We start from the raw sequence: 20,394 nt of genomic DNA, 5'->3' as shown, positions 1-20,394 counted from the left end.
AAGGTTCGGGAATTGATTGCTTCAGGTGAGCTTGTGTTGGAGGAAGTTCACACGTTTGAAAATACAGCTGATATTCTGACTAAATCAGTTACTTCTGAGAAATTCAAGTATTGTTTGGACTTACTTTATGTCTCCAATTGATAGAAGAGAGACAAACTCAATCGAGCAGTTCAAATTCAAGGTGGAGCAGTTAGACATGTTTTTCGGGATTCTCCTAAGGGGCGTATAATCACCAAGGTGGAGATTGTTATATTTGTGTGTGACTCTTATACTCAGTGGGATTCACAAACAAATGAAGAAAAACATTAGTTTTGAAGTGTTTCTAAGTGGAGCAAAAGACTTGTCGACGAGTGTTCTGTACTTGTCGACGAGGAGATCTAGATAGCTAAAAAAAAATCAAAGATCCTATGATACCGAGAGCAGAAAATGGGCTTGTCGATGAATGTCTTGTTTGCGTTGAAGAGTGTCCTTCTTGGTCTCGTTGACTAATCCCATGTTCTCATCGACGAGAAGTTCTGGGCTGCAAGTAGTTTTTTGAATTTTGAATTTGAACGTTAGGGTGGTTGGGTAATCGGAGGGAAACCTCTGAAACACTATTATATATGTCATTCTGGGCATGTATTAAGAGTGAATGATTATTTTGAGAAGCGTATTGTGTACTTTGAAATTATCATAGTGAAATTCATGTATCATTGCTTTCGTGGATGTAGGCTTTGCCGAATCATGTAAATCTTGTTATTGTTCTTATTCTAATTGTGTTTTATTTACTTGTATTTATTCCGTTGTGCTTCGTATTTATCCCTTCCACATCACAACATATACAAAACAATTCACAACCAGAGCAAGTATATAAAAGCAATAATAACACAAGGAATTACATGATTCGGTAATGCCTACATCCACAGTAGTAAACAGCAAAATTCACTATCTTCTTGTCCAAAAGGACTTGAACAATGTACAACACTCTACTTTTTACAACCATCTTCTACAAATACATCTAATATGACATATAAATAGAGTTCTTAGAGGTTTTCCCTCCAATCCCAATCATATTAACGTCCTTGTTTCAAAATTTGAAATCTGCGCTGGATATTTTGAGCCAAATCATCGACGGTTTCAGACAGAATGTAAATTGTTTGAGACACTGCTCCAAACCGTCGACGGTTAAAGCCTTTCCGTCTATGATTTCCCCTACTACTACTCGATTTTCTTCATGCTTTCTTTTATGTGCATGCTTTTCACTCAGTATGTGAGCCACATTTTATAACAAATAATTTATAATTCATAATATGAAATTAAGTAAAATATAAGATAAAATTTTATTTAATTTTATTTAGATTTAATAACAAATAATTTATAATTCATAATATGAATTAAGTAAAATATAAGATAAAATTTTATTTAGATTTACACAAATCTATATTACCATAAAAGGGAGATTCCCCATTTGGTGTCATCTTTCTAAATTCTCATATTAATCTCTTATAAATATTTATTTCATTTACTAAATAAATTATCTACTGAAAACATAAAAGTAAAAAATCAAATTACTGACCTCCAACAATCCTATTAAAAGTGAAGTTAGTTTCTTATTTTAGTTTACACTTTTTGTATTCTATTATTCTATAGGGAGGTATTTTAGTTTACACCTTTTGTATTCTATTATTCTACAGGAAGGTCATCTTTCTAAATCCCCATATTAACCTCTTATAAATATTTATTTTATTTATTAAATAAATTATCTATTGAGGTCATAAAAGTAAAAAAATTAAATAACCAACCTCCAACAATCTCACTAAAAGTGGAGTTAATTTCTTTTTTCATCTTATGTTTTTCTTCTCCTCCAAATCCTCTTTTTCCTCTATCTATTTTTTGTATTTTATCATTTTACAACATTTTAACGGATCAATAGGTATGTCTTCTTCCATTTTTTGTTTTATTTTTTTTATTTAAAAAATAATTAGCATTTGTATCATTTGCGATAGTCGACCACGACTTCCTCTCTAAATTTGGAGAAGATTCATCTAAATTTTGAGAATTCAAGGTTCTAATACTGTTTATTAATGAACTATTAAATTTAGTAGGAGATTTGTCAGTAGTTAAACTTAATTAACCTCTCTCTCTCTCTCTCTCTCTCTCTCTCTCTCTCTCTCTCTCTCTCTCTCTCTCTCTCCTGGTTTTTTGTGTTTTTTATTTTTTATTTTATGGATTGAGACCCTGAGAAACTTAGAATAGGCATGCAGATAAACTTTTTTGATGTATTTGTTAAATTTAATTGTGGTGCTCTAAGTTGAATAAAAATGATAATTTGGGTCTAGTTGATTGTTTGTTTCAGTATTTGAATAGGATCGCAGTCATTTTTGGGATTTTTTTTAATGCTTATGGCTTTCCTTCTATTATGCGCATCCTTTTTCTTTCTTTTTTTTTCATATTTTATTTTGGACTTCATTTTTCCACGCAGCGGGAGTTGAAACAGAGTAGGATGACGGGATCATGTAACAATTGATGTGTCATCTAACTAAATAAGTAATATAAATGTATAACAATTCATGTGTTATCTAACTAAATAAGTAATATGAATATTATTTAAAAAATTAAGTGATAAAAAGTTATCCGAATTCAAATAAGATATTTCAATAAAATTATCAAAATCTAAAGAAATTTTAATTTTAATTTTAAAATATGAATTTCAAAATTATTAAATAAAGAAGTATGTTAAAATTATCAAAAGTTGAAATTCACTCTAGTCCTGGGCACATACTTTAAGGTTTTTTATTTGTTACAATTTGTAAAAAAAAAAAAAAAAAAATGACTAAAAATTAAATGGTATAAGAGCATTTTGAAAACTGAACAAAGAAGTTGAAGGGAAAGAAAAATTGCTTTCCAATTTTTTAAGAATGGTTAAATGTGGATTGTAATTTTTTACACTTATACCCTCAAGTGTTCATTTTTTTAACAAATAAATATATATTTTATATAAGGTCAATTTTGGATTTTGAAAGATGACATCAAATAAGGGAATCCCCTTTGTAGTAGTATGTAAATGTTCATTTTTTTTAACAAATAAAAATATGATTTATATAAGACTAATTTTTTATTTTAGAATAATGACACCAAATAGGGGAATCCCCTTTATAGTAGTATGAATTTTTAACTAAGAAATCAATTAGGTAGAAGTGCTTTTTGGGGGAAAAAAATATTAAATTTAATAAATGTTAAACTGGAAAAGTGTTGAATATTATAAGTAGTGTTTGGTTGTATTTAAATTAAGTGGTATTTGAATATTTTTATCATAGGGGACTATATGATTATTTTTGAAAATATTTTAAATTATAAATATTAATATTTTTTAATTAATAATTTCACTAATAACTATTTTTATTATTTATAATTAAAATTTAAATACTTAATATTAAAAAAATTATATAAGATTATTATTTTTAATTAATAAAAAGTTTATTACAAATGTATATTTATAACATATTACTATCATATGAATTATGATAAAAATAATATTATTAGTTAAATTTAAAATATTAATTTATTTAATATTAATATAAATCAATAAATAATACTGACGTAGTGCGCATGCTCTGCCACTTTTTAGAGGTTTTGAATTATTATGAAATTCATAATTTTTAAATATTGAACTAATAATATATAATTTTAAGTCCACTTAATATATTACTTTAAATATTTATAATCCAAAAGTCCACCGGCTTCCTTCAATATTTGGTATACAACTCAAATAAGGCGCCTGAAGATGTACTGGAGAGATCAAGGCCGTTCATTTTGTGGGGGCCACTGTTCGTTGTCAAGACTCGAGAGTACCTATACCGGACGCCCCTCCGCCTTGTAAGTAGGGACGAACTCATAATGGGAACTGGAAAGAGAAACTTGATGCCCCACGTGCCAAAAATCGGGGCCTTACACGAGCGGAACTAAATTGACCTTTTTACCCCATTAACCAATCAAACTGCTAGCCTTTTCAGGCTACGAAGAGATTGAGTGCACTGGATTACCTCTCCGATGTTTGATTTTTAAAATAGATATAAAATTTTGACAAAGCTTTTAAAAGTCTTATCCTAATTAACTTGAAACCATAAAATACTCAAAATTGACTTGACCTAAAATTTGAACATAACTTGATTTAATTATAAATTCTTAAAATTAAAATTTAATTTAATAAAATTTGATTTAATTATAAAATAATATTTAATTTATGTATTGTGTGTGTGTGCATATATATATATATATATATATATATATATAATATTAAGTATATACTGTGAAAGATGGAAGATTTATTTGATTGTCTATATTTATTTTCCATACATAAAATAATATTTTTTTAAAAAAAAATTTATAGTAAAAGGACAAATTTATCCTTTTTTTTTCTTTTACTTTTCAATTAAGAATAAAAATTAGAATAAAACTATGATATCTTTTGCGATCACTTCTCATAAAATATATATTTATATTATTTATATAGTTTAAAAATTATAAAATTAAAAAGCGTAATTGAGATCTCATCAAATATTAAAAAATTAAAATTCTAATTATTTTATCATCTAACTTGAGATTGATTTGAACTCAAATAATCAAATTTGAGTAAAAGTAAGTCAATATGAGTTATACAATAATTCGAGTTTGACTGACTTATGAGTTGTTTTAATTTACATATGATCCAATATTGAATGAAATAGAAAGTAAAATTCAGTATTAGTTATTAAGCATTAACATGGTATTTTTAATTTTATTTTGAGTCACAATTTTATCTCTATGAAAATAGTGTTTGCCCATCTCATTGGAGCGTTTCTCTCACGCGCCACAAATCGCGTGGTTAAAGAAATACAGATGGGCGCCGACCTGAACAAGCTGGAGGCTCAAATAAAAGGACGATTGAGGTGCAGCAGTCCACGTCAGCTCGCAGGTATATAAACTCGTTCGCCCTAAAACTCTCCCGACATTTTCAAATCGTCTCTCTCTCTCTAGTCAAGAGGAGAGCCCTAACGAAGCAGCCTCGTCTCCTCTTTCTACTCGAATTTCAAACTAATCGGAGCCTATCAATTGGTCCCTTGCAATTTCTACTCGAATCGGGGACTGATTGGTTTCAAGAACTTTGAAAGATAAGAATCGCTCAACCGGTTTCTTGAGCTTCTGGTAAATATTCTGAACGTGAAAGCCCTAGTTTTTCGCTGTTTTGGTCGGATTTCGGCCGGATCTGACTGAATTGCGCATGTTTTGGATGTTTTTGTGGCATGATAGGTTCTTTGGGTTCTTGTGTGCGGCTTGATCATTCTTTTGAACCTTCTGTTGGTCGATTGGGGTTTTGTGGTTGGGGGAAAGCGTGTTTTTGAAATCATGAATGGGGTATGAGCGGATGACTAGCTAAGGTGTTTGAGGTTATGGTTTGGTGCTTAATTTTGTTTCGTTGTTAACAGTGGTGGTTTCCTCTACTTTATGAGTATTGATTGTGGATTGAGTTGAGATGAGGGGTTGTTGTTTGCTTGTTATGAGCGAGGGCTTGTGTTTTTCAAAATGTTGTAAATTTGAAGTGGAAATAACACAGGTAGAAATTCAATAGCAAATTTTACGACTGAGTTTGTGCATTTTCTTGCAAACAATACCAAATCAATAAAAGCAGGTACATGAATTCTTTTTGTCACACCTTCCACCTCGGTTGTGCTTTCTGCTTTCCAAATGATGGAAATGGAATGAATCTATGGTGATCCTCAAATTCTGAAACCATTTAAGGGTGTTGGCTTGATTTGTACCCAGTTCTTTGCAATTCTTTGTGATGGTTTGATAAAGATTGGCATGTTCAGGCATCTTGAATAAGTTCCCAGCAGTGGGTTTTGCTTTTGCTTAGCTGTGTGGTTATCTTTTCTTTTATGCAAGATGTGTTATCTTTTCTTTCTTGAGATTTGTTATCATTCAGGTTTTTTTAAGTTGCATTTTGGAACGTATTCAAGTTCTTCAAGTTGAATTTTCTGAGCATATTTATATTTTGATAAACTAGCATGAGATATTATGTGTATTTTTCTGTTCTGATTATTTAGTTCCGTCCCTCCAAAGAAAATGGTTACAGTGGTCAATTCATGTAGGATTTGTAGACTTAATTTTACTGGTGAATCTGATGTATATGTTATTTTAAGATGACAAATATTGATAGTGGAATGTGACTTGGTTGTGTAAAGAGCATGATGCAACTGATAATCATTTCTTTTAATGCATGGAAGAATGAAACTGATATTGCTGTGCCTCCCTCAATAACCTAACCAAGTCTCACTGTGCAGATAATGGCTATGCCTTATGCTCCCTAGTAGTGTCATAGCACTGGAGTGGTCGCTCAATTTGAATTTGAATCCGCTCGAGGCTCTCATCCATCACCTCACCCTCTCACTTCCTTTTATCTCTCTTTTTTCTTCCATCCTCTTCACTTGTTGACTTCTTTATTGGTTATATGATCAACATTTTTGCTGCTGTTTTTTTTTATATCATCCTTTCAAGGTGGTAGTGTGAAGATGTTATTGCTGTGTTTGATTCAATGTACTATTATATGTGATTCATTTGTATGTTGAAGAGAAGCCCATCATTGGAATTATATTTGTTGTTTTTAAGCATCACTGTTGTTTTTGACCAAGTTGTAATTGTAGAATATCAAAAAGGCCTGTGCAATTGTATCTTAATTCTTGCATAATAGATTTATTGACATCTTTGAGTTTATTTATTTATTTATTTATTTTGAGAAAGTCATTTGGTGGGTTTCTAACGCTTAATTGATAAGTGAAAGGGATTGCACAAGGTTCCTAAAATAAATGAGTGAGCTAAATCCTGAATATTTTCTGGATTGTGAATCTCATTTTATATTAGTTGGTAAAGAGTTTAAAGCAACTTGGGGTGCATTTCCAGTGAATCATTCTTGTTGCACAATACTTTTCATTTTGTTTCTTTTCATATACCTCCCCAACTTCGGAATTTTGTCGGCATAGTTTGTGCTTGATAGTTGGATAGATTAAGATTTATTATTTTGTGGGATCTATAATCCTCACCTTTCCAAGTTTGTCCATTTTAAGCACCTGTTTAATCTTTGCATGTTTTGCTTTTAATGCATTAGTATGTAATTACTTACTAAAATATTTCCTATGTTGATGCATTCTCTTGTAGTTCCTTTTTTGAGCTGCTTCCTGGGAAGTGTGCTGCTCTTAGAAGTGTTGCTAATAAAACATGCCTAAGGATAGAAGAGATCGTTCAGTGTCTTTTGATAGGTCTAGGGCATCTCCTTACCCATGTAGCTCTAGTAGAACAAGACGTTCTTCATCCAAAAAGTCTTCTGGAAGCGAGGAAGATGTGAAAGAATGGGAGGAAGCTCGGTGCCCTGTCTGCATGGAACATCCACATAATGCTGTTCTCCTCATATGTTCTTCCCATGATAAGGGTTGCCGCCCTTATATGTGTGACACAAGCTATCGCCACTCAAATTGTCTTGACCAGTTCCGCAAGTCATCTGCAGAAACCACTTTGACAGTGCCACCACAAGAGGAGACTTCACTCTCTACCCCACACTCGTCCCACACAGGGATGTCAGAGGATGCAATTACCAATTTACCAGAAGAAAGAAGTGAGGAAGGGCTCTTTGGCATTCATACAGGGTCTTGTGAGGACCAGGTTCCTCCAAAACTGGTCTGCCCACTTTGTCGTGGACAGATAAAGGAGTGGATTGTTGTTGAGCCTGCTCGTCGTTTGATGAATGCAAAATCAAGGAGTTGTGCCTGTGAAACTTGTGATTTCAGTGGCTCCTATACTGATCTCAGGAAGCATGCAAGGCTCGAACACCCCCTTGTCAGGCCATCAGAGGCTGACCCCGAACGCGAGCGTAATTGGAGGAGGTTGGAACGGCAGAGGGACCTGGGAGACTTGCTCAGCACCCTCCAGTCTTCATTTGGAGAAGAGAGGAGTGAAGACAGCATTCTGCCCATTGATGAAGGGGGATGGCTGACTGTATTTTTCCTTATTCGGGTTTTTCGGCCTGGGGCTAGTTCAAGGAGCAGCAGTTGGTCTGGTACTGGTACCACCTCAAGAACCAGAGCACAGCTAAGCATCAGAAGAAGATCTACAAGATTATGGGGAGAGAGCTATGACGGGGAAACCGGATCTGCTTCTAGGGGTGAGGATAATGAGTCTTCGGATGGTGGGTCTGGCCCTCGGAGACGCCGTGAGCCGGTCCGTCGTCGGGCAACACCAGATGATGAGCTCTGACTGCCAAATCTCTTCTCTGAACTTCTCATTGTTTTCTTTTTGGAGGTTCCAATTGTAAGTAGATTCCTGCACGCAACTACTGCATCAATTTAATTTTTGAACACCTTTTTTTTTAGCACATTCAAAGTATCACTCTCAAAATATCATAAATCCAAACTCCACCCCACCTTATTACTAGGGGTAAACCCAAGGTTGGCCATTATTTTTACTAAACACGTTCTATTTATGTGATTATGTTATGTTGTTGAATTTACTGTTTGTGCTGTGTGTTTCAGGTGGAACAACAGGGACGACCCTGCAACATATTTTGCTCTTGCTTGCGCTTTTGGGATCTATTCAACCACACAAGCAAGAGTCCTTGCTTCGAGTTGCAGGCATGTGTATCTAAGGAGTGTTCCAATTGTAATGTATTTTTTTAGTTTAAAAGAAAACTTGAGTTGAGGCCCCTGCGCGTTCCTTTGATGCCTCCCCTTCTTCTTCATTTTGCTTTTGGCATTTGCAAATATGCCTCTATGAAATTGCAAAACATCAAATTGGTTCCTTTATGATGTGTTGCCTGCGCAGCAATGCTATTGTTATTAAATCAACATCGTATGGCTCCTTAATTAAGTAATTATTAAAAATATAGAGTGAAAAATAGAAAAGCTTTTATGAATTTTCCATTGCAACTAGGTACTTGTTAAGTTATACTTGGTGAGTGACCGCATTTAGTTTTACCGTCATTTTGGGTACTCCATATTTGGTTCTGATTGTAAGTTGTTACCCTCATAATACCAAACACAAGTCCTCTCTGCACCACTCAAAAGGCCAGAGGTAAGGGTGCCCTGCCGTTGAAATTTATATAGGCCTTCAGTATTATGATGATGATAATTTATTATTATTATTATTATTATTATGAAGCAGATGAAAGCTGAAAAACCACAGAAACACCGAAAGTGAGCACAAGCAAGATATTTCCCCAGTAGCATCTACGCTCATCAAATGAAATTACCAAATGCAGAGGGGAAGATTAGCGGTGGAGTATAGATCAGTCAGCTCCATTCTCGCTAGCTGCAGCTTCAATATTGGATCTAGGGGAGAAGGAAAAAGAACTAGTAAAAGACGCGCCCTGAACTTGGTGAGGCTCGGAGTGTCATTTTCTATACATATATCTCTGATACCATAATTATAATTATAATTATTCAAACCCAAATAGGGGTCCCGGGTGTTCCTATCCATAGCTCAATATAAATATGCAATAGAAGATAATTAAATCTCAAAACACCTTACCAAAGTTCTCAATTATACATATTTATCTCCTTGTTCTATATATTACATCCCAAAATAAGCTAAGACATAATATACAAGTGTCTCACTTGCACTTACACTAACTACTAAAATCTAAACTCAACCTCGTAGCATATTAGGCTTGATTCCCTATAGGACCTAAAAAATGAGTTGGATATTGGGGTGAGGCATTTTTCAGTGAGTCGAATTAGATTATTATCAGTGTGTGACTAACATGAGTTTTAGTGTGATCATAAAGCAATCATATATTTAACTTTAACTGAAATAGCATTTGAAAATTGAACTCACACATATAGCATTAAAAATATATATATTTTCCTTCATAACATAGTTTTGGTTTAATATAGCCTATTTTCGTAAATAACATATATGGATAGAGAATCTTCCTTATTGGACCATCATATAACATCATGAATAACTCCCATGATTGGATTGTACAATCCGAAGACTCGACCTACCAATCTAGTTGGTCGACCACTGCTAGGTCAACATAACATGCTCTGAAGTACGATTTGTCTACCTCAACCTGGTCTGAACCTAAGAGAGTATCCCACTCTTCTCATGCCAAATTGACTTTCTAATACCAACACTCTCAGAACAGTGTGGTTGCGGTACTGAGCTTCCATAAAATCGAGTCCCTCATGGTTCATAAACCATATATATAATTTACATAGTAAAAACAGTAACATGATCTTATTTTCATAAATTTGTATAAAACCGTCATGTTTATGAATCTATATGAAACCTGTCATATCATACTCGGAATAAAACTGTCCTGTCATATCTCGGTATAAAACCGTTATGTTCATAATTCTGCATAGAACCTGTCATATCATAACTCGGTATAAAAAATGGCGTATCATAACTCGGTATAAAATCGTCATATTCATAATTTTGTATAAAACTAATCATATCATAATTCGGTATAAAAACTGTATCTTTCACTGTATAATACCATGAAATCATCAAGTTTAATTATGAAATAACTGAGTGATATTTCATAATATAATAAATTGACTTGAGAAAATATATTTTGCTAAAAATAAATGTATGATCATTTCTAGTGTCTAGTTTAACTCAATACATATGTTTTTCAAGAAAATGAAATGACCGCCCCACTCACTTTAGTTTTCCCCAAATACGTATATAATACCAAAACTCTCATTTTCATATGCATATTTCAATCAGAAAATCATACATAGTATTCCTGTAACCGTATACCTCAGTTTAATCAGTTCACATTTCAAAAATAACTGACATAATCTAATCTCCTTACCTATTCCTAAAAAACTGCCTACAACTTTGGAGAACGAAATCCTAGCTTCTTAATTAGCCAAGAACGAGGACTGACAAGACAGGGGGAGAGAGAGAGAGAGAGAGAGAGAGAGAGGACCAGAGAGTACGTGTGGAGAGATCTTGGGCTAGAGAGAGAGTGAGAGAGTGAAACCCTAATTTGGAGAGAGGGAGAAATATGAAAATTATAAAATTTTAAGTTCACTTCCCACTTAAGTAAGCTCAACCCGGGGGAAACCGTCGACAGTTTTCCTAAAATCGTCGACAGTTTGGTCACTTACCAAACCAATTTTCTCATTTTCTTATATAAAAACTCTTGGTGGTTAAAATCGTTGACGGTTTGGTCCTGTGCCAAACCTTTTTCCTTCTTTTTTTTTTTTTCTTTTCTTGGTTCGAGTTCCTACATCCTCCCCTCCTTATAAAAATTTTCTTCCTTGAAATTGCTATCCGACACTTATACCAACATTTGGAAATTACTGAAATGTTTACCCGACTCTAGAAAGAGCCGACGGCCACCCACATAGCGGCTTCGTCCCAAGTTTATTAACTACTCTCATTTATGGCGGAGGAATACCTTGGTTACATATAAGCTTCTTAGAGATTACATGTGGCAAATCAAAACTCTCTCAAAAACCACTCTTAACCTAAAACCAGAAACATATAGTTTAAATTAACAAACCTACAATAAACGAATTCATATTCAAAAACTAAACATTTACCTGAACCATTACCCTTACGTGACTAGCGTTGGGTCTTGTTAAACAAATGTGGGTACCTCTATTGTATTTCCTCCTCTAAGTCCCATGAAACTTCCTCAGCTGCGTGATTACATTAGAGCACTTTCACCAACTAAATCTTTTTAGTATGTAATTCCTATTCCTTACGGTTTAGAATCTGAACTAGCACTTCATCATATGATAATGTGTCTCTGACTTCTACAAACTCATAGCTTATCACATACGAAGGATCTGGGACATACTTTTTCAACATAAGCACGTGAAACACGTCATGGATCCTAGACAATGCCGGCAGTAACGCTATCCTATAAGTAAACGGACCAACCCTCTCCAGTATCTCGAATAGCCCCAATATACCTAGAACTTAGCTTACCCTTCTTTCCAAATCTCATAACTCCCTTCATCGAAGCAATCCTCAGAAATATCTTATCCCCTACCTCAAACTCTAACCCTTGTCGGCATATATCGGCGTAACTCTTCCGTTTATTCTAAGCTATTTTAATTCTATCCCTGATGAGTTTGATCCTTTTAGAAGTCTGCTGTATAATTTCTAGTCCCAAAATTTTTTGTTCACCAACCTCCTCCAAATACAATGGAGATCAACACCTCCAACCATATAATGCCTCGTACGGTGTCATATCAATACTAGCCTAATAGCTATTGTAGTAGGCGAACTCAACCAGTGGCAAATACTGAATCCAACTATTTCTAAAATCCAACACACAAGCTCGCAACATATCCTCTAATATCTGAATCATTCTCTCTGATTGTCCGTCAATTTGCGGGTGAAACGCTGTGCTAAAGGTCAGTTAAGGTCCCAAAACTTTTTGCACACTCTTCCAAAATTGGGAGGTGAACCATGGGTGTCGGTCTGAAATGATGGACACAGGTATGCCATGTAGTCTAACTGTCTCCTGAACATACAACTCTGCTAATCTATTCATGGAGTAGTTAACCTTAATCGAGACAAAGTGGGCAGTCTTTGTGAGTCAGTCAACAACTACCCAGATGGCGTTTTACCCATGAAGTGTCGGTGGTGTCACACCCTAACTTTATAACATTTTTTTTTTCATATGTATATATATCTATAAAATAAACCTTCTCTGATACAAGAATAATATTGTCATCATGACAACTCTAATACCAGACTGTAATAACCAATGTAAAATTCTATACATAATTCTTGTAGCAAATGCACTATAGTAACCTGTGTTGCCTAAAGTGGCACCAGGTACAACAGTCCTCAAATAGTCATATAACTCAGTGAAAGCATCTATATACATACACATCAAATAGCAATACCAGAGTTCTGACCATCATCCTATTCATACATAAGTTCCCAAGAACTATCCATCCATATGCATCCCAAAATCATACACATACTTTCCTATACAACACGGTGTCTCACTATTACTTACCCTGAACAGTACTCTTAATCTATGCTCTGTAGAACTTTAATCTTGTCTACTTGGATTTCCTAAAATGATGAAATTATAAGAGTGAGACACCTTTCAGTAACACATAATAGATTATTATCAGTGTGTGGCAACATGAGTTTTAATGTTTCAAATACACTTTCATAGTCTATCTTTTCTTTCTCTGTGAGCTCATATAGAACTGTATACATGCTCGTAAAAATAATTTTCATATTACTTACCTTTCTTTCAAAACATGCTATGAGTAAAATAGTATCTCAAATCATACTTTGTATAAACTAGTACCTCAAATCATATTATGTATAAAAATCTGTATCTGAATTCATACTCTATATATAACAAATGTCTCAAATCATACTCTGTATAAAATAAGCATCTCTATACAAGTAAATGTGCATATATATATATATAGAAGAACTGCCTTGGATTAATACTGTAACGTCATGAATTAACCCTGTATGATCCGAGTTGTGTGGCCCTAAGGCTGGACCTAGCCATGGCTGGCCTACTAGACTAGATCAACAATGTCTATAACGATAATTGTATCTGTAACTATGAGTACGATTCGCCTACCCAACTGGTTCGGACTCCAGGGAGTAACTCTACACTTCAATGGCAAAATCGACTATGCCACCAACACCCTATCAAAGAAGTGTGGCTACGTTGGTAACTATAGGGCTACGGTGTCGTGCCTAACTATGGTCTATCATGGTTCTTAAACCATATAATGCGATTTCCAAAACAATATATACATGATATCATTAACACATTCTCTTAAAAACTATCATACTATATACATCAGTAGAAAAACACTGTAACTCTATATAAAAATACTATATTGTAGTTCCATAAGGAACACTGTTTTTTTGTATAAAATATCTGTGTTGTAGTTCCACTTAAGGAACATTGTATTTCCATAAGGAACACTGCAGTTCCACTTAGAGAACAATGTATCTCTATATAAATATTTGTACTGTAGTTCTTTAAGGAACGCCATAGTTCTATATAGAACACTATATTACTATATAAAATATCTATATAAAACTCTCTATTGTAGTTTTATATAGAACACTATATCTTTGTATAAAACTCTGTATAAACTCGGTTACACTGTAGCTAAAGCATTGTCCTGCTATGGTACTGTATAAAAATCATATCTCTGTCTATATATATATTTTTCCATAAACTGATAAAGTTATTTGTGCATAATATTCAACTCATGCCACACATTTTCTCTGATAATCTGTACTTTAATATACTGCTGAAAATATTGATATCATTATCTCTAGGGTTTTACTCAATCCAACCTAACTTATACAAAATGTATACCATTTCAAAACACTCATTTCATGTCTGTATATCCAGGAAAACTCAGACAATCATTTCTGAATTCACATACTATAATTTACGCAGTTAACTTTGTAAAACGCCTAACATAATATATTCCCCTTACCTGATTTCTAGAGAAATACCTGCAAGAATCCTAAAGCAGTGTCTGTGGCATTCACACAAATCTCTATATTCATATATTTTAGTTTAATAAGTTAAATCTCGGAATAATTACTATCCTAATATCCCTAGGCTCACACACTCCCGTTAACCGGTTAAATTCTATAAAAAAAAAAAAAAAAAAAAAAGCGGATATGATCCAGTTCCCATATTTAAATTTAATTTCTAACATATTTAAAAATACTAATATGATCAAATCCCCGCAGTTTAATCTAATTCCAAAATATTCCTAGAAATCTAATTTAATCAAATACTATAATTTAATAAATAAATCATAATTTTCATACCCATAAAATTACTCAGAAATCCATATACAATATTTCAATAATTTTATACCATGATTTAACTCGGTGAATTTCTAAAATAACTAACATAACTTATTCTCTTTACCTTATCCCAGGAGTGGCGCCTCCGAAGCCCAAATGACGAATCCATTTCGGTTAAAATGTTAGTGGTTGAATTTGAAACCCAGGGATATTTTCTGTTCATCAATCGGCGCACGTTTCGCCGAAAAAATCGAGGAGAGAAAGAATGAGTTAAGGAGAGAGAGAGAGAGAGAGAGAGAGAGAGACGAAATCGGGGGGCATCTTATGTAATTGGAAGTCAAGAAGCTTAATTCTTAAGCTTCCATGTATATATTTATATCTATTGTTATATATACCATTAATTTTATATACTTACATATATATATATATATATATATATAACATTGTTTACTTATTTAATAAGCATCTCTGTACAAGTAAATGTTCATATATGTATAGAAGAACTACCCTAAATGGATAATACTGTAACGTCATGAATTAACCCCGCATGATCCGGGTTGTGCGGTCCGAAGGTTGGACCTAGCCATGGTTGGCCTACTGGACTAGATCAACTATGTCTGTAACTGTAACTGTATCTGTAACTATGAGTACGATTTTCCTACCCAACTGGTCCGGACTCTAGGGGATAACTCTATACTTCAATGGCAAAATCGACTATGCCACCAACACCCTATCAAAGAAGTGTGGCTGCATTAGCAACTATGGGGCTATGGTACCGTGCCTAACTACAGTCCATCAGGGTTCTTAAACCATATAATGCGTTTTCCAAAATAATACATACATAATATCATTAACACGTTCTATTAAAAATTGTCATACTATATACATTTGTAGAAAAACACTGTAACTTTGTAAGAAAATACTATATTGTAGTTCCATAAGGAACGTTGTTTCTTTGTATAAAATATTTATGTTGTAGTTCCACTTAGGGAACAATGTATCTCTGTATAAATATATGTCCTGTAGTTCCTTAAGGAACGCCATAGTTCAATATAGAACACTATATTACTTTATAAAATATCTGTATAAAACTCTCTACTGTAGTTTTATATAGAACACTATATCTTTGTATAAAATCTGTATAAAACTCTGTATAAACTCGGTTACATTATAACTTTATAAAAAGCACTATCATATTATGGTACTGTATAAAAATCATATCTCTGTCTATATATATATACTTCTTTATAAACTAATAAAGTTATTTATGCATAATATTCAACTCATGCCACACATTTTCTCTGATAATCTATACTTTAATATACTGCTGAAAATATTGATATCATTATCTTTAGGGTTTTACTCATTCCAACCCCACTTACACAAAATGTATATCATTTCAAAAATCTCATTTCATATGTATGTATATCCAGGAAAACTCAAACAATAATTTTTGAATTCACATACTATAATTTAGGCAGTTAACTTTGTAAAACGCCTGACATAATATATTTCTCTTACCTGATTTCTGGAGAAACACCTGTAGGGATCCTAAAGCGGTACCTACGACGTTTATACAAATCCTTGTATTCATATATTTTAGCTTAATCAGCTAAATCCTGGAATAATTACTATCCTAATATCCCTAGGCTCACACGCTCCAGTAAATTGGTTAAATTCTAAATAAATAAAAAAAATGCAGGTATAATCCACTTCCCATATTTAAATTTAATTTCTAATATATTTAAAAATACCAATATGATCAAATTCTCGCAGTTTAATCTAATTCCAAAATATTCCTAGAAATCCAATTTAATCAAATACTATAATTTAATAAATAAACCATAATTTTCATACCCATAAAATTACTTAGAAATTCATATACAATATTCCAGTAATTATATACCATGATTTAACCGGGTGAATTTCTAAAATAACTAACATGACTTATTCTCCTTACCTTATCGCAGGAGTGATGCCTACGACTTCCAAATGACAAATCCACTCCGATTAAAATGTTGGTGGTTGAATTTGGAACCCAGGACTATTTTTCGTTCTTCAATTGGCACACATTTTGCCAAAAAATCGAGGAGAGAGTGAGTGAGTAAAGGAGAGAGAGAGAGAGAGAGAGAGAGAGAGAGAGAGAGAGAGAGAGAGAGAGAGAGGAAATCGAGGGGGCATTTTCTGTAATTGGAAGTCAGGAAGCTTAATTCTCAAGCTTCCATGTAAATATTTATATATTATATATACCATTAATTTTATATACTTATATATATATATATATATATATAAAATATTGTTTACTTATTTAATTCAATTAATTCAATTTTTTTAATACTATTCATTCTATTGTTTAATTAATTAATTTAATATAATAATAATTTATTTTTTTTTTAAAAGATTATTCCACTAATCTTGTATAACTATTTTTGAAGTCGTTATATTCTTCCCTTATAAAAATTTCTTTCTCGAACTTTGCTATCTATCTCATGTATTAATCTCTGAGGAAAATTTCACTACAATTTTATTAATTACCCTTACTTATGGAAAAGGAATACCATGATTACAACAGAGGGTCAGGGGAGATTACAATCATTCATATAAAAAAAAAAAAACTCTTCAAAAACCATTCATAATCAAAATCAAAACACTAACTACCATACACTGTACAAGTCAATATACGTATATTGTCATTTACTTTTACTCTTACTAGGCTAACTTTGAGTCCCGCTGAACAGGTGTGGATATCTCTGAAGCATCTTTTCCTCTAATTCCGATGAAACTTCTCTTACTACATAATTGCACTAGAGCAATTTTACTAGTGGGATCTTTTTAGTACGTAGTTCATGTTCCTTCCAATCCAGAATCTGCACTGACACTTCTTCATATGATAGGGTATCTCTAAGTTCTAGTGCCTCATAACTGATTACATGTGATGGATCTATGACGTATTTCCTCAACATAGATATGTGGAATACGTCATGGATTGTGGATAGAACTAGTGGTAATGCTAACCTGTAGGCAACTGGACCCACTCTTTTCAAAATACATGGTCCCCCGCACCAAACTCCAGCTTTTGTCAGCGGGTGTCAACATAATTTTTCTAGCGACTCTGAGTTGTTTTGATCCTATCTCGGATGAGTTTGATCTTTTCTGAAGTCTACTAAACTATCTCTAGCCCCAATATCTATATTTCACCAATTTCATCCTAATATAACGAAGATCGACACCTCCGGGCATACAATGCTTCTTATGGTGCCATCCCAATGCCTGCCTGGTAGCTATTATTATAAGCTAATTCAACCAGTAGTAAAAATTGTATCCAACTACCACCAAAGTCTAGCACACAAGCTCGCAACATATCCTCTAGTACTTGTATGGTCCTCTCTGTCTATCCATCGGTCTAAGGATGAAATGTTGTGCTGAATGTCAACTGTGAACCCATGGCTCTTTGCAAACTCTTCCAAAACTGAGATGTGAACCGTGGGTCTCGATCTAATACAATGGATACTGGCACGCCATGCAGTCTAACTATATCCTGTATGTACAACTCTGTTCGTCTACTCATGGAGTAGTTAACTCTTATTGGAAGGAAATGAGCAGTCTTCATCAATCGATCAATAACTACCTAGATGGCATCCTATCCATGAAGTGCCGGCAGTAACCCTGTAACGAAGTCCATCGAAATGTGCTCCCACTTCCATTCGGGGATGTGAAATGGCTGCAACGATCCTGTTGGTCTCTGATGCTCAGCTTTCACTTGCAGACATGTCAAACGCTGCTTTATATATTCAACAATTTCTTTCTTTATATTACTCCACCAAAAAGACTTTCGCAGATCCCTGTACATCTTAGTGCTTCCAAGGTGCACTGTATAAAGGAATCGATGTGCTTCCTCCCGGATAATTCTTTTGATCTCAGCATCAATAGGTACGCAAAGTCTAGTATAGAACCTCAAAGCTCCATCCTTTAAGATATTAAACTCTACTCCTTTACCATTCTGCACTTTATCCATAATATTTAATAATTATATATGTTTCATCTGGGTAGCTTTAATTCTTTCCTGTAAGGTGGCCTGAAGTACTAGATTAGCAATGAGGATCTGGTGATTTCCCTCTACCAACTCCACACCAAGTCTTTCTAAATGCATCTGGATTGGATGTTGAGTCACCATTTCTGATACTGATGAACCTACTGATTTCCCACTCAAAGCATCAGCTACCACATTAGTTTTTCCTGGGTGGTAATTGATGGTGCAATCATAATCTTTAATCAGCTCTAGCCACCTTCTATGTCTCATGTTTAATTCTTTCTGTATAAAGAAATACTTCAAACTCTTGTGGTTTGTGAAGATCTCACACCTACCACCATACAAATAATGTCTCCAAATTTTTAAGCCATAAACCACCGCTACTAACTCCATATCATGGGTAGGGTAATTCTTTTCATTTTTTTTGAGCTGCCGTGAAGCATAAGCTACAACTCTCCCCCGCTGCATCAGAACACACCCGAGCCCTTTGTGTGACGCATCACTGTAAATTACAAAACGCTCTTCTCCCGAAGGAATCGTCACAGCCGGTGCAGTTATGAGTCATTACTTTAATTCCTGGAAGCTCTGTTCACACTCATATGTCCATTCAAACTTCACACTCTTCCTAATTAGTTTTGGATATGAAAATTTAGAGAATCCATCTACAAATCGACGATAGTATCTGGCCAATCCCAAGAAACTCCTGACTTCTTGCACATTTTTTGGTCTTTCCCAGTCCATTACCGCCTCAATTTTGGTCAGATTCATAGAAATGCCGCCCCTGGATATCACGTGTCAAGGAATGTGACTTGTTTCAACCAGAATTCACACTTCTTGAACTTGGTATACAACCTCCTTTCTCTCAGCACCTGTAAAACTATCCTTAAATGATCCTCGTGTTCCTCAGGCTCTTTGAATACACCAAAATATCATCAATAAAAACTACAACAAATTGATCCAGGTACTGATAGAAGACCTTATTCATCAGGTCCATGAATACAGTAAGAGCATTCATTAGTCCGAATGGCATAACCAAGAATTCATAATGGTCATACCTGTGACAACCCGAATAAAATGGAATTTAAATAATAAAGAGGAAGGAAAATGGAAACAGTAATAGAAGGAGGAAGTCGACTTCGTCGACGAGGGCTTAAGAGAATTCATCGACGAAGACTGAATTTCATCGACGAAAAAATACCAAAGGAGGTTTTGAGCCAACTGAATTTCGTCAACGAAGACTGAATTTCGTTGACGAAATTATTAAAGGATTCATCGACGAATGACGTGGCTCGTCGATGAATTCCCTGTTTTATAAATATCAAAAATCTGAATTTTACTTCACAATTAATCTAACTCTCTTCTCTCTCTCTCTCTCTCTCTCTCTCTCTCTCTCTCTCTCTCATCGATTTCGGGCCAGATTTACGCCGGATCGACAATCCGAAGTTACCACGACGCTCCTGGGGAAGTTCTCTCCAAATCTGCCAAAGCGGATCGTTGGTGAATGTAAGTTTAAATTCATCCCTAAGTTGAGGTAAGACTTTTTAAGCAAAATTTGATATTACGATAGTTATAGG

The 20,394-nt window shown here is 34.1% G+C and overlaps 1 protein-coding gene across 2 annotated transcripts in view; it reads left to right on the top strand.

Annotated features, from left to right (window-relative positions):
• The window catches only part of LOC131157386 (uncharacterized), a 37,789-nt gene extending 28,872 nt beyond the window's left edge, over positions 1-8,917 (top strand). The window contains exons 3-6 of one of the 2 annotated variants that reach the window (XR_009137261.1): positions 4,793-5,163; positions 5,269-5,373; positions 7,171-8,316; positions 8,538-8,917. Coding sequence is in view for 1 of the 2 variants with exons in the window: in XM_058111493.1 (XP_057967476.1) it covers positions 7,231-8,262 (1,032 nt within the window). In the remaining variant the exon portion in view is untranslated. Of the gene's footprint in view, positions 1-4,792; positions 5,164-5,268; positions 5,374-7,170 lie in introns of both variants that reach the window. The other variant, XM_058111493.1, reaches the window with a different exon arrangement.
• The last annotated feature ends 11,477 nt before the right edge of the window (positions 8,918-20,394 follow it).

This window comes from Malania oleifera, chromosome 6 (genome assembly GCF_029873635.1).
Source record: "Malania oleifera isolate guangnan ecotype guangnan chromosome 6, ASM2987363v1, whole genome shotgun sequence".
NCBI lineage: Eukaryota > Viridiplantae > Streptophyta > Magnoliopsida > Santalales > Ximeniaceae > Malania > Malania oleifera.
The sequence above is the reverse complement of the archived record's forward strand: the minus strand, read 5'-3'. Positions and strand labels throughout refer to the sequence as shown.